This window comes from Triturus cristatus, chromosome 1_2 (assembly GCF_964204655.1).
Source record: "Triturus cristatus chromosome 1_2, aTriCri1.1, whole genome shotgun sequence".
Lineage (NCBI taxonomy): Eukaryota > Metazoa > Chordata > Amphibia > Caudata > Salamandridae > Triturus > Triturus cristatus.
In genome coordinates this window covers 854,709,353-854,727,158 of record NC_140580.1, presented here as the reverse complement: position 1 = coordinate 854,727,158, position 17,806 = coordinate 854,709,353, and the positions used below count along the sequence as shown (strand labels likewise).

The following is a 17,806-nucleotide window of genomic DNA, read 5'->3' as shown; positions in this document are numbered from 1 at the left end:
AGGCTTAGCTCAGAAACAATCTTGTGGTGCACAAAGTGCCTTTGTATTTTTACAGCTTAAATGTGATTTTTAGATCCAAAATTATACCGATCTGTTGACGAGGTTCTCTGTTCCTCATTCCAGTTGGTAATTCTCCAGTTTGTGACTGTAAGTTTAGAGAATCATTTTACCACATAATTAACCTTTACTATATGCTCAATTAGATGCGCAGCTTCAGGTAATGCACATTATCATAGCAAAGACAAATGTTACTTTAAGTCGAATACCAAAACAAATGCTCAAAGCAATTGTGTGAATAGTTGCCTTGCCTTGCCAGCCAACAGTTTTGTTACTCTCAGCTCTTTGATTTTCATTGCAGTCTTCCTCACTAATATCCAGTGCCACTGCAGCTGCCTTGTTGAACTCTGGCGCTGTAGATTACTGCTTGCATGTCCTGAAATCATTGCTGGATTACTGGAAGAGCCAACAGGGTGATGAGGAGCCAGTGCCAGCCAGTCAGCTACTGAAACCCCACACTACAGCATCCCCTCCAGACATGAGTCCCTTCTTCCTGCGGCAGTATGTTAAGGTGAGCCCAGGCATCTCCATCAAGGCTAACTGCGGCTGACTCCTCTTCATGCATTTAGTTGGTTAATTTTACTACAGCAGATATATAACCTCGAAACTTGTTTTATATTTCCAACCTTTTATGCCTTCGTCTAGAAGAGTTATTTCGGGATATTAAACCCTTTATATCGGGCCCTACCAACTTCATTAACTGTTATGTTCAAGATCGTGTAAGTCTGTAGAAGGATGTAAATAAGGTTTTTACTTGAGGTTATGTAGCAGTATTGCATCTTTATTCTTAATTAGTGGATGTGTGATGAATGCCACTTACTGTTCTCCTCAGGGTCATGCTGCTGATGTCTTTGAAGCCTACACACAGCTGCTGACGGAGATGGTGCTGCGCTTACCTTACCAGATCAAAAAGATTGCCGATACCAACTCCCGTATTCCACCGCCTGTCTTTGACCACTCTTGGTTCTACTTTCTCTCTGAGGTAGATGTCGTTACTGCCATGTAAATTAATTACTGAGCATGATTGTGCAATGCAACCTTACTTTAGTAAATTATATATGTATTGTATTCTGGTGGAAGTGTTGCCAATGACCTCACTATATCTTGCATCTTTCATTTGAGGGTTCTTTGACTCCTACCCTACTAGTGATGTTCTGCTTCAGTTTCTAATCTCTCATTGGTGGCGGTCATCCTCGTTAAATATGGTAACCAATCACATCTGCTTTGATATTTCTAGTACTTGATGATACAGCAGACCCCTTTTGTTCGCCGGCAAGTTCGCAAACTCCTGCTCTTTATCTGTGGCTCAAAAGAGAAGTACCGTCAGCTACGAGACCTCCACACCTTGGATTCTCATGTTCGAGGAATCAAGAAACTTTTGGAGGAGCAGGGAATATTTCTGCGTGCTGGTGTGGTGACAGCCAGTTCTGGCTCTGCTTTGCAATATGACACACTCATCAATCTGGTAAGAGGTGATGGAAGGGGAACCAGGACTATTAGGCCTTTCGACTGGTCAAAGATAAGAGCAATAGTGTAAGCGCTTTAAAGTTTGAATCTGTAGGAGTATGGTGAGAGGGATAGATGGAGAAATGCCACTAAATTACAATCAAATTAGCTATTTCCTGCTGAGAATTCCCAGTAAGATTAGCTATTATTCTTGCCCCTTGTAAGGAAAGGTTGATTTTAATAACTGCTATTTGCACTTTACAAAAGTTTATTTTGGATTTATGTTACTTTCTGTGCTAATATTTTTCCTCAGGTTTCAATCCTTCACCATGGAGACACATTTGCATGAGCTAGTTCGCAGAAGAATCTTCCTTTATTTAAAACTTGAAAATAGACATCACTAGTAAGATACCCAGTGTGTGTGAAAGGGCCAGGCAAATATCATTTAAACACTCTCTAGGTAAAGTGATAGATTCTCTTACTCGTAATATGAGGTGACAAAGTAGCCTGTGCTTGAAAGACCTGAATGTTATCCTACTCTATGATTGGGCCCCTGAAATGGAACTCTTGAACATTGAGTTTTTCTTGGTGGTATGCATTTAATACCTTTTGACATCTTCTGTCAGGGAATATTAAAGTGATGCAAATCTGTGAAAAGGTAAGCAATGATTCTGTGTAAAAGATTATCTTCTATGAACACTGATGCATTTATGCATGCATATTTCCTTCTTTTTTTACATTTTTTGGGAAGGTTGGGCTATTTGTCTTTAAAAAAAAAAAATTTTTTTACTCTTATTGAAAATGTGCATCAAGCAACACATCCAGTGTGGTATAATTTTCTCTGGCGTTGATTATCACAAGGCTTACCCGTTGTATTTGGTCCACTTTCATCCAGTGAGTTCCTATCCCTCGTTTATTTATTTACTAGGTTTTCATAACTTTACATAGTATAGATAGCGTCTAACAAACCAGCATATAGCAACAGACATTCAAACCAGCCTCTGCTGACACATTTGTTCCTATCTACTGGTTTGTTAGACCGTGTCTATGCTATCTATTGTTATGAAAGCATTACATGTTCCTTCACATTGTACATCAGGTAAAAACATGCTGTCTCATCAAGGTCTGTAGCAGTGATCTACATATAATGGAAGGAGCTTAACCTATATTGTGGCCTAGAAAAATTCTCCCGTACTTGCATCATTATACATAAAGCAGTGCCTGTTCCATGGTCTTCGTAGTATTGATGTGTCTTTCATGGTACACAATTCTTTTTGGAGTGGGTGAAGCGGGATTAGCATCAGGACGTGTCAGAAAAGAGTGCAGAGGTTTCAAGGTATGTTTTGGTCTGAACTTCTTTAAGAACATGGCCACATATGTTTACAGCTTATTATTGTAGTAATGATCATCTCTAATACAATTCCTTAGTGGATGGAGGTGGGCTAGGTCACCAGTGTATATCCCCATGTCTTGTAATTAGGAGGGTTCTGGTGCTTTCTGTATTGGAGTCCATACGAGGTCACCAAGAACAAGAATTTTGTTAATATCCATGGAAGATTCTCCGCTAAAGTAGAAAATCTGCTTTGGGACAGAAAAGTGCCCCAAGTATTCCTTGTTTCTTGGCAAGCTGGATTTGTGGCCAGAAGGTGAACCCATTTAAGCCTTTTTCTGGGCTTCTGGGAGGATTGATTTCACATTTAAGGGCTCTCAATCAGCTGTTCAGGCAGTAAACCCTGCAGTCAGATGCATTTTTGTTTTTGTTTTGATGGGAAAGCACTCAATCACAAAGCTTACATTAACACTGTGCTATACAACATATACAAGGCAGGCTTGTTTGTTATAGTCTTTCTGCTGCAGAATACCAAAGAACAGACTCTGAGCACTTTCTGGTTGATCTAGCAGCCTAATATGAATACCGTTAGAAGGTCTTTGGGCCACAGGTGGCGTCATCTGCTTTTTAGGTTGAACCTCAATGCTTTTAGTTATTCATTACAGGTCTTGCTTAGTTTTTTGGTGGCTTAAAAACGCTGGTGCGAGTTTTAGTGCTAGTCTGTAGCTGTTCCTCAATCTGCATACTGCAGGATACACAAGAAGATGAGAGAAAGTTAAAGGACAAAGGGAGAATACTGTAGTTTTTGATCCTCACACTGGTACTGCTGGATTCTGTCAAGGCATGTGTGCTGTAGATACACATGCTTTGCATACGCCTGCCATCTAGTGTTGAGTCTGGATGTTTGCAAGTTGTTTTCCTTCAAAGAGGTCTTTTCCAGTCGCGAGGTAAGGTGACTCCTCCTTTCGGTGATAGTGCGCATTGGCTTCGACTCCATTGTTAGATTGTTTTCTTTCCGCAGTCTAGTTCGGACATGTATTACCGCGCCCCGGTTCGACACCGTTCTTCGGGATCCTCTTGGTGCGCAACACACTGTGCCCTCGTCGGTCTTGTTTAGTACGTGTTTCACCATTCTCTGTGTGTCGAAAAAATAGGAAAACACTATCTTCGGTATAGAAGACAATGTTGGCCGACCTTCGGGTCTAGCCCTTTTCCAGTCGCGAGGTAAGGTGACTCCTCCTTTCGGTGATAGTGCGCATTGGCTTCAACTCCATTGTTAGATTGTTTTCTTTCCGCCGTCTGGTTCGGACTTGTATTACTGCGCCCCGGTTCGAAACCGTTCTTCGGGATCCTCTTGATGCGCAACACACTGTGCCCTCGTCAGTCTTGTTTAGTACGTGTTTCACCATTCTCTGTGTGTCGAAAAAAAAGGAAAACACTTTCTTCGGTATAGAAGACTAATGTTGGCCGACCTTCGGGTCTAGCATTGTCGGTTGACTTTCAATCTCTTTCACTCTGTTTCGTAGTATCCAGTCTTCTGCCGATGGAACAGACTCAGTTTCAATTTTGTTCTAGGTGCTACTCCAAGTACCCGCACACTGATCTGCATAAAGTCTGGAACGTGTGCCTCTCACCAGAGAACAAGGAAGAGGATTGTGCCGCTTGTCAATCATTCCGTTTTAAAAATACTTTTTGATACCCTTGTGCTCGACGAAGGGACATGCAGAGGCAGAACATCGAAACACCCTGGACCTCTTTGGGGAAGATACCGAGCATGAAGAAATGGAGGCGTCTAAGAGGAGGAGGCCTTTCCTATCCAAGAATCTGATTCCGAACTAGAAATCGAGCTAGATTCTGAAGACGTTCCAGTGGGACAGGGTGCTGTGAGTAACAAAGCCCCTCAAGATACCTTCCACTAAACATAAGGCTTCCGGGCCACCAGTGCCTTCTGGCCATGGTCGGCACCGAGACACTGCTTCCAACGCCCTGTCCTCTGGCTCAGCACCACAATAGAAAGTCAGGCCTTTCTGCTCGGGCCGAGAAAAACTCCCTTTGGTACAGAAATCGGTACAGAAATCTTCTGCTCCAAAGGAGAAAAAGAACAAATCTAACTCAGCTCCGAAAAGCAAAAGATGCACAACATAAGCCTCTGGAACTGATCCTAGAGGTTATGCAAGAAAAGCTGGAGCCTAAACAGAAAACTATCTACATTAATCCAGACTCTGGACACATATTAGCCAAACATGATACACCTTCTTAAAGGAAAATTACTTCAGAGGATTAAGTTACAAAATCCCTCTAAAGAAGGACACAGCTACAAGCCCTATTCACCCTGTTCATCAGACCCCTCCACCATCTTCACCACCACCAGGCCCAAACTGTTTAGATATCACACCACAGGGTTCACACGTACACAGCCTGATATTGATTATACAGGTGATAGTCCACCACCTATAGATCCATGGAATTATTATAACACTGATCCTCCAATGATTAATGATCCTGACTTGTATCATACAAAGCCATCACCTCCTGATGACAGCACAGCATATCAAGAGTTAATTTCCAGAGCAGCATCATACCATGTCGTGACACTTCATAAGGAATCCTTAGAGGAGGAGCTTCTATTTGAGACCTTCGGAACATCACATGGGACAACACAATCTTTACCTATGTTAACGGGAATGATGCATCATGCTGATGAGATGTTTAAAGACTCTGTACAGGCTTGTATTCTAACACCTTGGGTTGATAAGAAATACAAACCTCCCCCAACGGATCTGATTTTTATTAGAGGACAGTTGCCCTTGAATTCCCTAGTTGTGTCAGATGCTCTGAAAAAGGCAAGTTCCCAAACTACAGCAGATGCACCACATCCAGACAAGGAGTCTAAGCTAATAGATGCATCAGGGCAACGGGTAGCTGCACAATCCGCCAACCATGAGTGTATAGCTAATACACAAGGCCTATTAGCTAGATCTGAGAGGGCCCACTGGTATGAAATGGAGAAATTACTTCAGTATCTTCCAGATGAACACAAAAAAAAAGGGCAAGAATTAGTGTAGGAGGGAAAAGTGAAATCTAATTCATCTATCAGATGTGAACTAGATGCTGCTGATACTGCAGCAAGAAGTATTAATACCAGCATTCTTCTTAGATTCTCCGATTTTAAACCAGATGTTCAACAAACCATTCTTAATACCCCCTTTGATAAACAGTATCTTTTTGGACCTCAAGTAGATGTCACTTGAGAAAATTAAACAAGACACAGAAATGGCAAAATCAATGGGAGTCCTTCAGTCACCATCCAATAGAGGCTCCTTTTGCCGCTCATTTTACAGAAGAAGATCCAAAGGTAATTCCTCTGATCCAAATGTCATCATACAAGTCTTTGACACAACCCTCGCCATCAAGAGGATTTTATAAAGGTGGTTATGGAGGAAACAATTTCAAGGGCAGAGGAAAAGGTACACCAACGCGTGCCTCTCCATCTCCCAACAAACAGTGACTTGCTCACAATTTCCCCGACCATTTTACACCTGTCGGGGAAGATTACAACAATTCTTTCCCATTTGGCAATTAGTAATATTGGGCAAATGGGTTTAGACATTATCCAACATGATTACTGCCTGAAACTTAGCATCAATCAACTCAATATTCCACCTCGTACTCCCAGAATCTCGCTACGCCACCAACAGCTCCTCAAGCAAGAAGTACAAGCTCTTCTAACAAAATGAGCTATAGAACCAGTTCCTTTGCAACAACAAGGTTCAGAAGTTTACTCCCTTTACTTCCTAATCCACTAGAAAGACGTGTCCCTAAAACCAATCTCAGACCTCAGAACGTTAAACCTATACATACTGTCAGAACAATTCCACATAGATACCCTTTTTTTTTTTTTTTGCAAATCTGTTTTTATTGCTTTTTTTTTTAAGGTATAACAAAGAAAGCATACGTGGTTCAGCAGGATACATTACACATGGAAGTATATAAACATATGCGGGTCGCCGATCCGTGTCTGGCCTAGCCAGCCAGACATCCCCACAGTTAAGAAATGTACCAGTCGCAACCTGCCCGGGGGTTGGATGCCTGTGTCTCATCAGTTCCAGTGGTGTCTCTTAAAAGGGGGCAGCAGCCACCACACATCAGCCACTTAGCCATACAAGCCAGTGTGAGCCATCCATCCACATAGATACCCTTCAACAAGTGCTTCCACCTCTACAAGTGCTTCCACCTCTACAAGTGTTTCCTCTTCTACAACAAGGTGACTTTATGTCCACAATCGACTAAAAGGACGTATACTTCCATATTCCCATCCACCCAGCACAATCCAAATACCTCAGATTTGTGATAACAGAAAATCGCTATCAATTCAAAGTACTCCTATTCGGAGTGACTACTGCACCCAGAGTATTCACAAAATGTCTAGCAGTAGTAGCAGCTCATTTAAGAAGACAACAAATTCATGTCTTCCCATATCTGGAAGATTGACTCATCAAAGCCAACACACAACAAAAGTGCTTACATCACACTCTAAATACCATAAACCTTCACCAACTGGGATTTACAGTCCATTCACAAAAGTCCCATCTTCAACCCTCACAACTAAAAACATATCTGGGGCAACGCTAAACACTCACACAGCTATAGCCTCTCCCAATGCAGTCCGAATTCAGAAATGTCCAACTTTATTACTACAGTTTAAAAACAACCAATACCTAACCGTCAAAGGTTTCATACAACTTTTAGGAATTATGGCACCATGCATTGCAATAGTACCTCACACAAGATTACACATGCGTCCTTTACAGTAATGCTTAGCAGGTCAGTGGAATCAATCACAGGGTCAATTCACAGATCTACAGATCTAGTGATGGTAGACAGCCGCACTCCTCATTCTCCGCAATGGTGGAAGACACAAAACCTATCAAAAAGGCAGCCCTTCATAGACCTCATTCCACAAGTCATGCTTACAGCAGATGCATCTCACATGGTGGGGTGCACAGCTTCACCATCTCACAATTCAAGGCTTATGGGACACCAAGCAAAAGAGTCTCCTTATGAATTACTTGGAGCTTCTAGCTGTTGATCTGACACTAAGAGCCTTCCAGCCTCACCTCATAGAGAAAGTTTTTTAGTCCGCACGGACAATATGACAGCCATGTACTATGTACATAAACAGACGGGGACACATTCTCTCTACAACTGTGACACACCTCTGAATATTTGGCATTGGGAAATATATCATAAAACTCATATCCTGGCAGAACACCTTCCAGGCATGCACAACCAGTTCACTGACCACCTCAGCAGGTTGCGGCAACAAGTCCACGAATGGGAACTTCATCCCCAAGTTCTTATTCCATACTTCCAAAAATGGTAATTTCCCCACAGAGACATCTTTGCCACAGCAAAAAACTCAAAATGCCTAAACTTCGCTTCTAGATTCCCAACCCATCTATTCAAAGTCAATGCCCTATGGATATATTTACTTACGCTTTTCAGCCTCTCCCTCTCCTTCTATTTCTGGTTCGAAAACTCAGGCAGACATCACTTGCACTAATTCTTGTAGAGCTGTCAATGGTTCCACACCAAAAGTTACACATCACTTCCAACCTTCTCAACCTTCTTTTATGAAAGGTCTTAAAAGAATAATACCACCCAGGGTACCACGTGCACCTGTCTGGAACCTTAACGTTGTCCTCACAAGACTTATGGGTCCACCTTTTGAGCCATTTCACAATTGTCCATTATAATGTCTGTCATGGAAGGTTGCCTTTCTAATACTATCACTTCATTGAGATGTGTTGGTGAGTTACAGGCATTAACCAGAGTAGAACCCTTCTTTCAACTTCATAAAGATAGAGTGGTTCTTCGTACAAACCCTACATTCCTTTAAAAGTAGTTTCTGCTTTTCATATTAACCAATCAGTTGAGCTACCTGTGTTCTTCCCTCAACCTGATTCAGTAGGATTAAGAGATTTAGACACATTGGATGTTAAAAGAGCACTAATATACTATGACTGTTGTTTTCAGTTAGAGCTGTAGATTCACTTGCGCCCTCCCTCCTCCCCGGATACTTTTGGTTGTTGCAGCTCTTTTTATTGACATTATATACGCATGGACATCTCTGTACTACACTTATTACATTCTCACCCTCTTATGGGAAAATAATCTAACAGTGGAGTCGATACCCATGCACACTATCACCGAAAGGAGGAGTCACCTTACCTCGTGACTGGAAAAGACTTCTTCGAAGGAAAACAACTTGCAAACATCCAGACCCAACACTAGATGGCAGGAGTATGCAAAGCATGTGAATCTACAGCTCCACATGCCAACAACAGATGCTTACAGGGTAAGTAACATAATCCTTTCCAACCGATAGAGGATGCTTAATTTCAAGCAGTGAAACAAAGTACAATAATTAGTAACCTTTAGTTACACCTTTTTGTGATTCTGGATCATAATATAGTTTAGTCTTTGTCTGCATTTTCCTTTGCCTCTGAGAAATTGTTTTAGCTAATCATTGTTTACCTCCTACACGGTCACCTACCTTTTCACCAGATGATCAAACTCTCCTAAGTATTACTTTTCTCATCTGACAAATCCCCAGGTTATCTTTTTGACAAAAGTTCCATTTTCCAGACCTTGACTACAAAAGCATCATAAGCAGAAGTAATTATCTGATAGAGACTACTAGCCGCAGATTACTTAACGTAGAATTATCCCCAGGCGTGAGACGTGTGAGAAAGTGGCGCTGTATATACTGTTCCTTAATAGGTACAGGGTGTACAGAGTCCACAGTCCTACAGGGTTGACAGAGGCTAAAGTTAGATATAACCTTACTCTCTAAAGTGGTAGCTTGGTCGAGCAGTAAGGCAGTATCGGAGGACAGTGTAAAGCATGTGTTGTACACACTCAGTCAGCAAATGGTCTCACACACTCAATAACTGAACTCTAGGCCAATGGTTTATATATAAAAAATATATGCTTGTTTTATTTTAGAACCAACAATTGGATTTAAAATATACTTTCTCAGAAGGAGATGCTTTATATAAATACTTTTGCAATATGCAATTGACTTTTGTAAACAGTTACAAGTGGTTGCAATAGGCAACTCTATTTTAAACACAACAATGCATTGAGCTCAATGGAAATTTCAAGTTATTTGCAACAGATTACTTTTAGGATTACTTTTGGAATTCCAGGACTGGATCCTAGATTCAGTCCTCGGTCAGTACTTAGAATCAAGTGATGAAAGTCGACTTAATTACTGTGAGGATTTTTAAACTATATTTAGCTATTTTAAAAGTTGACACTTAGAAAATATTTCATAGAAAACAGTCAATGATTCCCTATGGAAGAAAATTCAAGTTGCAGGTACAGTATGTTCTCGTTACTTTTGTAATCCAGTACTGGGTGCCTAGACTCAGTACTGGGACCTTTATCCAAAACAGGTAAGTAATTACGTTTTCAGATATTATACGATTTTTAAAAATATTTAAAGATTGCAGAAATTGACACTTAGAAGAAATTTCACAGAAAAACAGTCAATGATTTCCTACGGGAGAAAATGTGGGTTACTGGTAAGTACAGTTGTAAGTATTTTTCAGAGTCCGTGCTGGGCACCAAGATCCAAAACTGGGAGCTTACCTAAGAGCAGGTGAGTATTTTCGTTTTCGTTACTCGGCTGATTTTTGGTGAATATTTTAAGATTTGAAAAGTCCACACTTAGAAGAAATTTCAGGAAAAAGCCAGTCAATGTTACCCTATGAAGAAAATAGAGTTATCGGTTTAAAGGTAAGTACTCGACTGCCAGAGTTGAGGTTCTGGGCATAGACTCAGGGGTCCCCCAGTGTCAGGTAGGTACAGTTGGTTCACCCTCAGCGACTCTAGGGCGGCCGGGTGCAGAGAGAGTTGGGCCCAATGTTATCCTATGAGGGATAGGGGGGGCCTTGGTTGGTGGCTGCTGACTAGCAAGCCACGCGTCTGTGGGAGCTGGGCTCCTGGTCACTTATTCTGGGGAAGTAGGTAGGTGTAGAGGTTGCACTGCCAGGGCCACTCGGGCGGCTGGGTGCAGGGTGCTTTTGAGCCTTCGGGCGCTCAATTGATTTCAATGGGAAATCTCCGGTTTAGAAAAAGACTGCAAGCTTGGGGACGAGGATTCTTCAGGTGCCACCACCACTTCGAGAGGTAAGTTGGGTAGTTGAAGGATAGGTAGGTACCCCGGGATTGGGCACAGGGGGCGCGGGGCGCCGCGTGCAGGGGTGCCTTTTGGTGTCGGGAAATCTTACCCTCTGTTGATTGTGGTAGGGGGGGCACCTTGTTCTGAGGCTGCAGGCTTCTTCAGGAGTGTCGAGGGAGGTCCTTGGGTGCCGGACTCGGGCTCACAGTCGCCGTGGGGTCGTCCTCGTGGTCTTTGTTCACTCCGGCACTGGCCAGGCTTGGCTGGTGCAGAGTGTGCTGGGTTCGCGGTTCCGGGCTGCTGCCAGGGATTAGAGGTAGGTTTTGAGTAGAGCATCTACTCATGGGAGTCCCAGGGGCTTAGAGCCAAAAGGTAGCCAGGTCCTCCTGGGTTTGAGAGGTTGCTGGCCACAAGAGATGCCGGGTTGGAGCAGGAGCAGATTCGAGGGTCGACAGGCTGATAGGGCTGGGGCCAAAGCAGTTGGTGTCTTCCTCTTCTTAGCAGCTGCAGGCCAGGTTTTCTTTCTTCTTGCTCTTCTTTGTAGAATCTGGGGAAGGAAGGTTCAGGGTGCCCTTAAATACTAGAATTAGGGGTGTTACAGGTAGGTGAAGGGCAGGGTCCAATGGGTCCCTGTCCTGGGGTGGGTACACCCCCTATCCTGCCTCTCTCCTGTGGGAGGGGGGCAGTGGCCTAGTCCTGATAGGGTAGGGCTTCCCATCTTCAAGATGGCGTGAGCCCAGAGATGTGCTTCACCTCACCTCCCCCACCTGAGGGGTGGGGTTGGCAGGCTGGCACATCCCCTGCCCTTAATTGGGGTTTCCGGCCAAGCTTCCCGCCATAGTGGGGGGTTGCAGTGGCCTGGGGAAGCTCACACAGGCCTTTGAAGCTTCCCCCTGCCCATCCTGGGGGAGAAGATTTAGCACCTCGCCCAGGATGTGCATTGTGTCAGGCTACGGAGAGCAGGGGCTCTCCCACCCAGGGGTCCAGCAACATGTCTGCTGTGTGGCAGCCTAGGCAGCCTCAGAGCAGATGTGGATTGTAGGTTAGGTTTAAGGGGGCATCTCTAAGATGCCCTCTGGGGTGCTTGGTACATTAAATACCAAACTTCTCAGTCTTCAGTGTTGCCTTTATGGTGCTGTGGAGTTCGTGTTTGACGAGCTCTCAGCATCATGTACTCTTAAATGGCAGCACTGCACTTACAGTGCTCAGTAATGGACCTGGGTACTGTAGGGGCACAGGGCTCCTGCTCCTGTGCCAACACCATTGACATAAGGCACCCAGCTAGAGGGGTGGCTGATGTATGCCATGGCAGTGTAGGTGATGGGCATGGCACACAGGGATGTGTGCCATGTCGACTTTGTTTTGTCTTGCACCCAGACACCCAGCCTGCAAAGGCTGTGTGTGTGTGTGTGTGTGTGTGTGTGTGTGTGTGTGTGTGTGTGTGTGTGTGTGTGTGTGTGTGTGTGTGTGTGTGTGTGTGTGTGTGTGTGTGTGTGTGTGTGTGTGTGTGTGTGTGTGTGTGTGTGTGTGTGTGTGTGTGTGTGTGTGTGTGTGTGTGTGTGTGTGTGTGTGTGTGTGTGTGTGTGTGTGTGTGTGTGTGTGTGTGTGTGTGTGTGTGTGTGTGTGTGTGTGTGTGTGTGTGTGTGTGTGTGTGTACACAGGGCCCCTAAGGGTGGCACAATGAGTGCTGCAGCCCTTAGAGGCCTTCCCTGGTCACAAGGCCCTGGGTACCTAGGGTACCATTTACCAGGGGCTGACATGTGGCCAGGGTTTGCCAATTTGGTTTTTGTGTGTTTTAGGGAAGGAACATAGGCCCTGGGCACCTGATTGGCAGGAGTCCAGGGCACACTCAGTCAAAGTACATTCAGCAATTCAGCAAAAAGTGGGGGCATACCATGCAAGAAAGATGACACTTTCTCACAGACTGGACCCGGAAAAGTTCCTTGGCCAGCATCTCTGCACGCTGGGGGGCTGTACCACGAGACTCCTCCCCGACGTCTTCTGTGGGCGTGACGTCAGCGAGGTCACATAAGCCCCACACCGGCGCGCTGACGTCAGTTTTCTTCTTTTCCGCATGCAACGCGGACCCGGATTGTGTTCCTGGCCTGTTTCAGGCCTTCTTTTTCCGCTTTTAAGCGTTTTTCTTGGGAACAGTGTGCGAATGCCTTCGGGCTTCAAGACGTGCTCGTCTTGCGCGCACCAGATGTCGGCGACGGATCCTCGCCCCATCTGCATTTGGTGTTTGGGGGAGCACCACGCCTCCACAGATTGTGAGGCGTGTCAGCAAATGAAGCCTAAGTCTCGGCGGTAGCGCCAGATGAAGCTCCTTTTGGCACGCATGTCCAGGTCGGCGTCGTCGCCGCGTCCAACCCCGTGGACGTCTTCAAGACCCGCCGCCTCCGTCTCTGACATCGTCCTTCTCCTAGGCTACAAGGGTGTCGCTCACCTGTTGGTGTCGCAGTTTGTCCCCTAGGCCCGGGCCCGGCCTGTTGGGGGTGTGGGTTCTCCGCGAGTGGTGCGCCCCTGCGTGTCTCCACCCTATCCGCCGTTCCCCGGCGCGCAGGCGACCAGAGCCCAGATGGAGGCCTATGCAGCGGCCTTGCAGGCCTCTTTGCTCTTCCTTCTCCTCCTTCTCTTCCTGGGACGTCTGCGGATCCCTTGCCGTGTGCGGGGACTTCCGCAGCGTCGCCAGTGGCTCCGGCCCCGGCAGGTTTGGATCCAGGTTCGGAGGATGTGGTGCCATCGGGGTGCGGCCCTTTGGGGTTCCCTCCTTCGGACCACGGCGCCTCTGCCTCGCCGCAAAACCCCTGGGGGGTCCCTGTGGTGTCACAGGATGTTGCCGGGGCTCGGACGTGTCTTCGCGTCCCCCCGGTCCTCTGGGCAGGCGGCGGCCTTGGCCGAGGTGACGCTGCTCAGGCGCCGGCGGCTGCTGGCCCTGGCGGCACTGCAGGGGCTGGCTAGGGGTCTGGGCGTGTCCCTGGGCCCCCCTCATCCCTCCACGCAGGCGGCTACCTCGTCGGAGGTTGAGTCGACGCCTTTTCAGTGCCGTTCCTTAGCCACCCTGGCTCAGACACAGATCTGGTCTCCTGTACCACACGTTGTGGCGAAGGTCGTTACGGCGCCCCCTTCGGCGCCGGTCGACATTGACCTGACGCCGGTCGCAGACTCTACGGCGCCGGGCTGGCATCGGGTCGTTGAATCATCTTCTCCAGAGGTTCGGCGGTTGTTGGTTTCATCTTCTCCGGAGATGGGCCGCCGCGTTGTGGAATTTTCCCCGGCATCTTCCAAGGACGGCTCTTTGCCGTCACCACACCCGCAGTCTTTGCCGGAAGATCCTCAGGTTCCCCATTCCTCGGTCACCCTTCCTCCTTTCCGGGCTTGGCCTTTCCTTCCTCCAGTTGGGCTGGGGGACGGCCACCTTAGCTGGCAGCCGTCACCCACAGAGGAACTGCTTTCCCTGCTGCGGGGCACTACGGAGGCCGGTGCTGCCTTCGCTCAGGCTGTTTCCACTGCGGCGGGGATCCTGCTCATGGGCGATCCGGCTGCCCATTTCCCCACGGATCATCTTCTGTAGGTCCTTCATCAGGGTTCTGGTGGTCGGGAGCTGCTTCTTCCCTTCTTCCCTTTAAGGCTTCGCTCCACACGTCTCTTTTGGGGGCCAGCCACTTCTGCACTGCCACCGTCCTGCGCCGCATGACCCGGTCTGTCTTAACCTCCATCCCTCTACCAGGGATCCGCTTTTACAGACTGCCTTTCCCTCCCTACCATCTGTTTTGTCTCCCTCGTCACGGGAGGCCCGCTGGTTAGATTCCTCGGGGCGCAATATCTTCACCTCCACCAGCGCGGCTTTGCGCCAAGGGTTCGGATGGCCGTGAGCTGGCGGCCTTCATTCTTCGCTCTGCTCTGGACGTTTCGGATGTGCTTGGTCGTACCATGGCTTCTTCGGTTGTCCTTCGTCAACATGCCTGGCTATGGGTTAGTGTGTTCCTGGAGAACGTGAGGGAACGGTTGGTGGACCTTCCTTTTGATGGCACTCTTTTGTTCCACGCCCCTGCGGATTCTGCCATTCAGAGGTTTCTTGCGGGGCTTCGTCCTCTTCCTCCTCCTCAGTGACCTGTGAGTCGGTCTGTGTTTTGGGAGGCGTTGCCCCGGTTGTGTGGTCTGTGTGGTTCATGTGCCTTCAGGTCCTTTTGTTAGGACTTTGGTGCTGTTGGCTGCTGGTCCGGCCCGGTTTTGACTTGTGGTTTGGCTGTTGGTAAGCCGTGTAGGCCCTGAGATTAGGTGTTCTGTGTACTCTGTATTGGCTGATTGGCAAGCCGTCTGTGGTTTTCTCCGCAGGTCTTTGTTTGTCCTCTACTGCGGAAACCTTTTCCTAAGAGGATTCCCATGTTCTTGGGATGTAACATGCCCTATGTGGGGTAATGGTAGCTATTACATAGCTTTATCATGTGCTGGGGAGGTGTGGTCGCCCTTCGGGCTTCTGCTCTCCGTGGCGTCACGGTATATCGCAGGTGCGATCTTTTTGCTGATCGTTTTGGAGTGGCTTGCGTTGTGCACCGGTCCGTCCTTCTCCTGGGTCGCTGTGTCACTAGCCTAGTCTGGCCGGCTGTCTGCGGCATCGCGTTGTAGTGGTTTTGCACTTCTGTTCGACTTGGTTCTTTGTCTGGTGTTCCGGGGGGCTGGCTTCCCTGGTTTTTGTGTTCTGTTGGACGGCTTGGACCGTCCTCCGTCTTTCATTCTGCCTGGTTCCACTTCATTCATGGGTCAGCGTGTGCCGGCCCCTCCCTTTGTGCGTGTCCTGGCCATTCCTGGCCTCTGCCTTCGACTGGCGTCTAGCTTGTCTTGGGTGCACCATTCCGCAGTGTTGTCTGCTACTGGCTGTGCATGTCAGTGCAGGCCTGTTTGTTCTAATACAGCATTGTGGCCTTTGATGTATTCCCTTATGCCTTTCTCTTCCGTCTGCGCTTTTGGCGGTGGAGCCGTCCCTGCCTTGTCCGCTGCTTGCGGCTGAGGTGTGTTCAGCTATTTTCTGTCGCTGTGTGTGTGTGTTCTTACAGTGGGCCCTGCCTCCGGTTCTACCCCTTCTCCCTAGGGTCTGAGGTGGTCCTTGTGTTCCTGAAGCTTTTCAGGTGCTGTCTGCCCCTGCGGGTTGTTGGGCAGTCTCCCTTGGTTGGACTTAGGTTATTCTGGCCTTTCCCTCCTTGTCCCTGTGACCTGTCCCCTGCTGGGGCCCAGTGTCTCTCCTGGTGGGGGGGGGGGCTCTCTCGCAGGCCTTCCTCACTTCTGGGTATGGCTAGGGTATCTATTCTACGTTAAGGAATCTGTGGCTAGTAGTCTCTATCAGATGTACAAGTTACTTACCTTCGCTAACGGTGTATCTGGTATAGATGATTCTAGCCGCAGATTCCTTAACGTAGAATTATCCCCAGGCATGAGATTGGACCCGGAAAACTTTCTTGCCCACCATCTCTGTGCGCCGGGGGGCGGTAACTTGTACTTTAACGTCCCTATCAGCAGTAATTAAGAGATATTTTACAACTCCATTCCTGTTTGCTTTTGTGGAGACTCTTTTCCCACTTTTTCTAAGCACAGTTTGAAGCTGGAGACAAAGTAAAGAAAAATTACCAGGATATCTGTTTCCCTGATACAGACACAGTTATCCTTTAAAGTTGGCAGAGTGTCTTCTACCAGAAGTTACCTAAGAATTCTTTTTTTGGGGGCTTTCCGATCTGTAAAATGGTCCTTACAGCAGCTGCAAATCAACTAAGATGTGGTAGAGGGCCAAAATTTGGAATGGCTTAGATGGTATGCAGATTCACGCATAACTCGGGACAAGATTGTTGATCAGCCTTTTGGCATTGGTGGCATCTTCTGCTGTTGGAAATACATTACTGGAGAGAAGAGGGCTAAATCACATTATCTAAAACGAAAAAATGGATTATGACAGTTTTCACAGACGTTTAGCTATGTTCAAGGAAAGATAGCCTCCTAAAGAGAAGTAAAGTTCTGTCTCCAATACTGATGGCATCTGTGGAAGGATGTGCATGTTTGTAATCTGCCTTTTATAATCTCATTCACTTTAGAAGTGTATAATCTGTAAAGATAGGCCCCTATATGAGGCTGAAGGACAGACTTTGTTTACTCAGGAGAGATTTCTTGGTTTACTTCTTACAACTGGGTGAGATAGCATGATTTCTTTAACTTTTGTGTGACCTGGTACGGCCTTGTCTTTTATTTCTAACATTTATCAAAATGTTTGGTTTTCTCATAATCTCTTCAGCAGTATCCTTACCCACCTAACAGCTCCATGTCAGTGTTGATCTGCATCTGATGAAAAGTGCACAAGTCTATGTAGATGCCATCCATGCTGACAGCAGCTCCTTTCTTTCTGCGCTGGCAGGTGTGGCTCCAGAGCCACCCCTTGTCTCATTGAGGCACTCCTATAACAAAATTCTACCAAACAAAGTGTGCAAAGGAAATATGTCACCACTGAAATATACAGAGTTTAAACTGTCGCAAACAAATGTCTATGACCCACATCTGTTTTGCCTGTGGTGCCTGGGATCAGACCACAATTCCAAACTTTGCAGTGACTGAGTTGATGCACCTCAAATCCATTTAAGACTGGGAAGGAAAGTTCTTCGTGGTGAAGGACTGCAAACCCCTCACTGGGATCGGTTGGAGCCTAAAGGTGGGTCCCAGCCCTGCTTCCAAGGTCACCTTTACGATCTAATTCCTTGGGCAAAACCAAGAAATGCTGGAAGCCCAATTGGGACTCACACCCA

General features: G+C 46.7%; 1 protein-coding gene across 14 annotated transcripts in view; it reads left to right on the top strand.

Annotated features, from left to right (window-relative positions):
- UBR4 (ubiquitin protein ligase E3 component n-recognin 4) overlaps positions 1–17,806 on the top strand; it is a 1,980,383-nt gene that overhangs the window by 1,486,559 nt on the left and 476,018 nt on the right. For all 14 annotated transcript variants that reach the window (XM_085609056.1, XM_085609055.1, XM_085609054.1 and 11 more), the window contains 3 exons: positions 359–568; positions 890–1,039; positions 1,295–1,522. In XM_085609056.1, the coding sequence (XP_085465182.1) occupies positions 359–568; positions 890–1,039; positions 1,295–1,522 (588 nt within the window). The remainder of the gene's footprint in view (positions 1–358; positions 569–889; positions 1,040–1,294; positions 1,523–17,806) is intronic.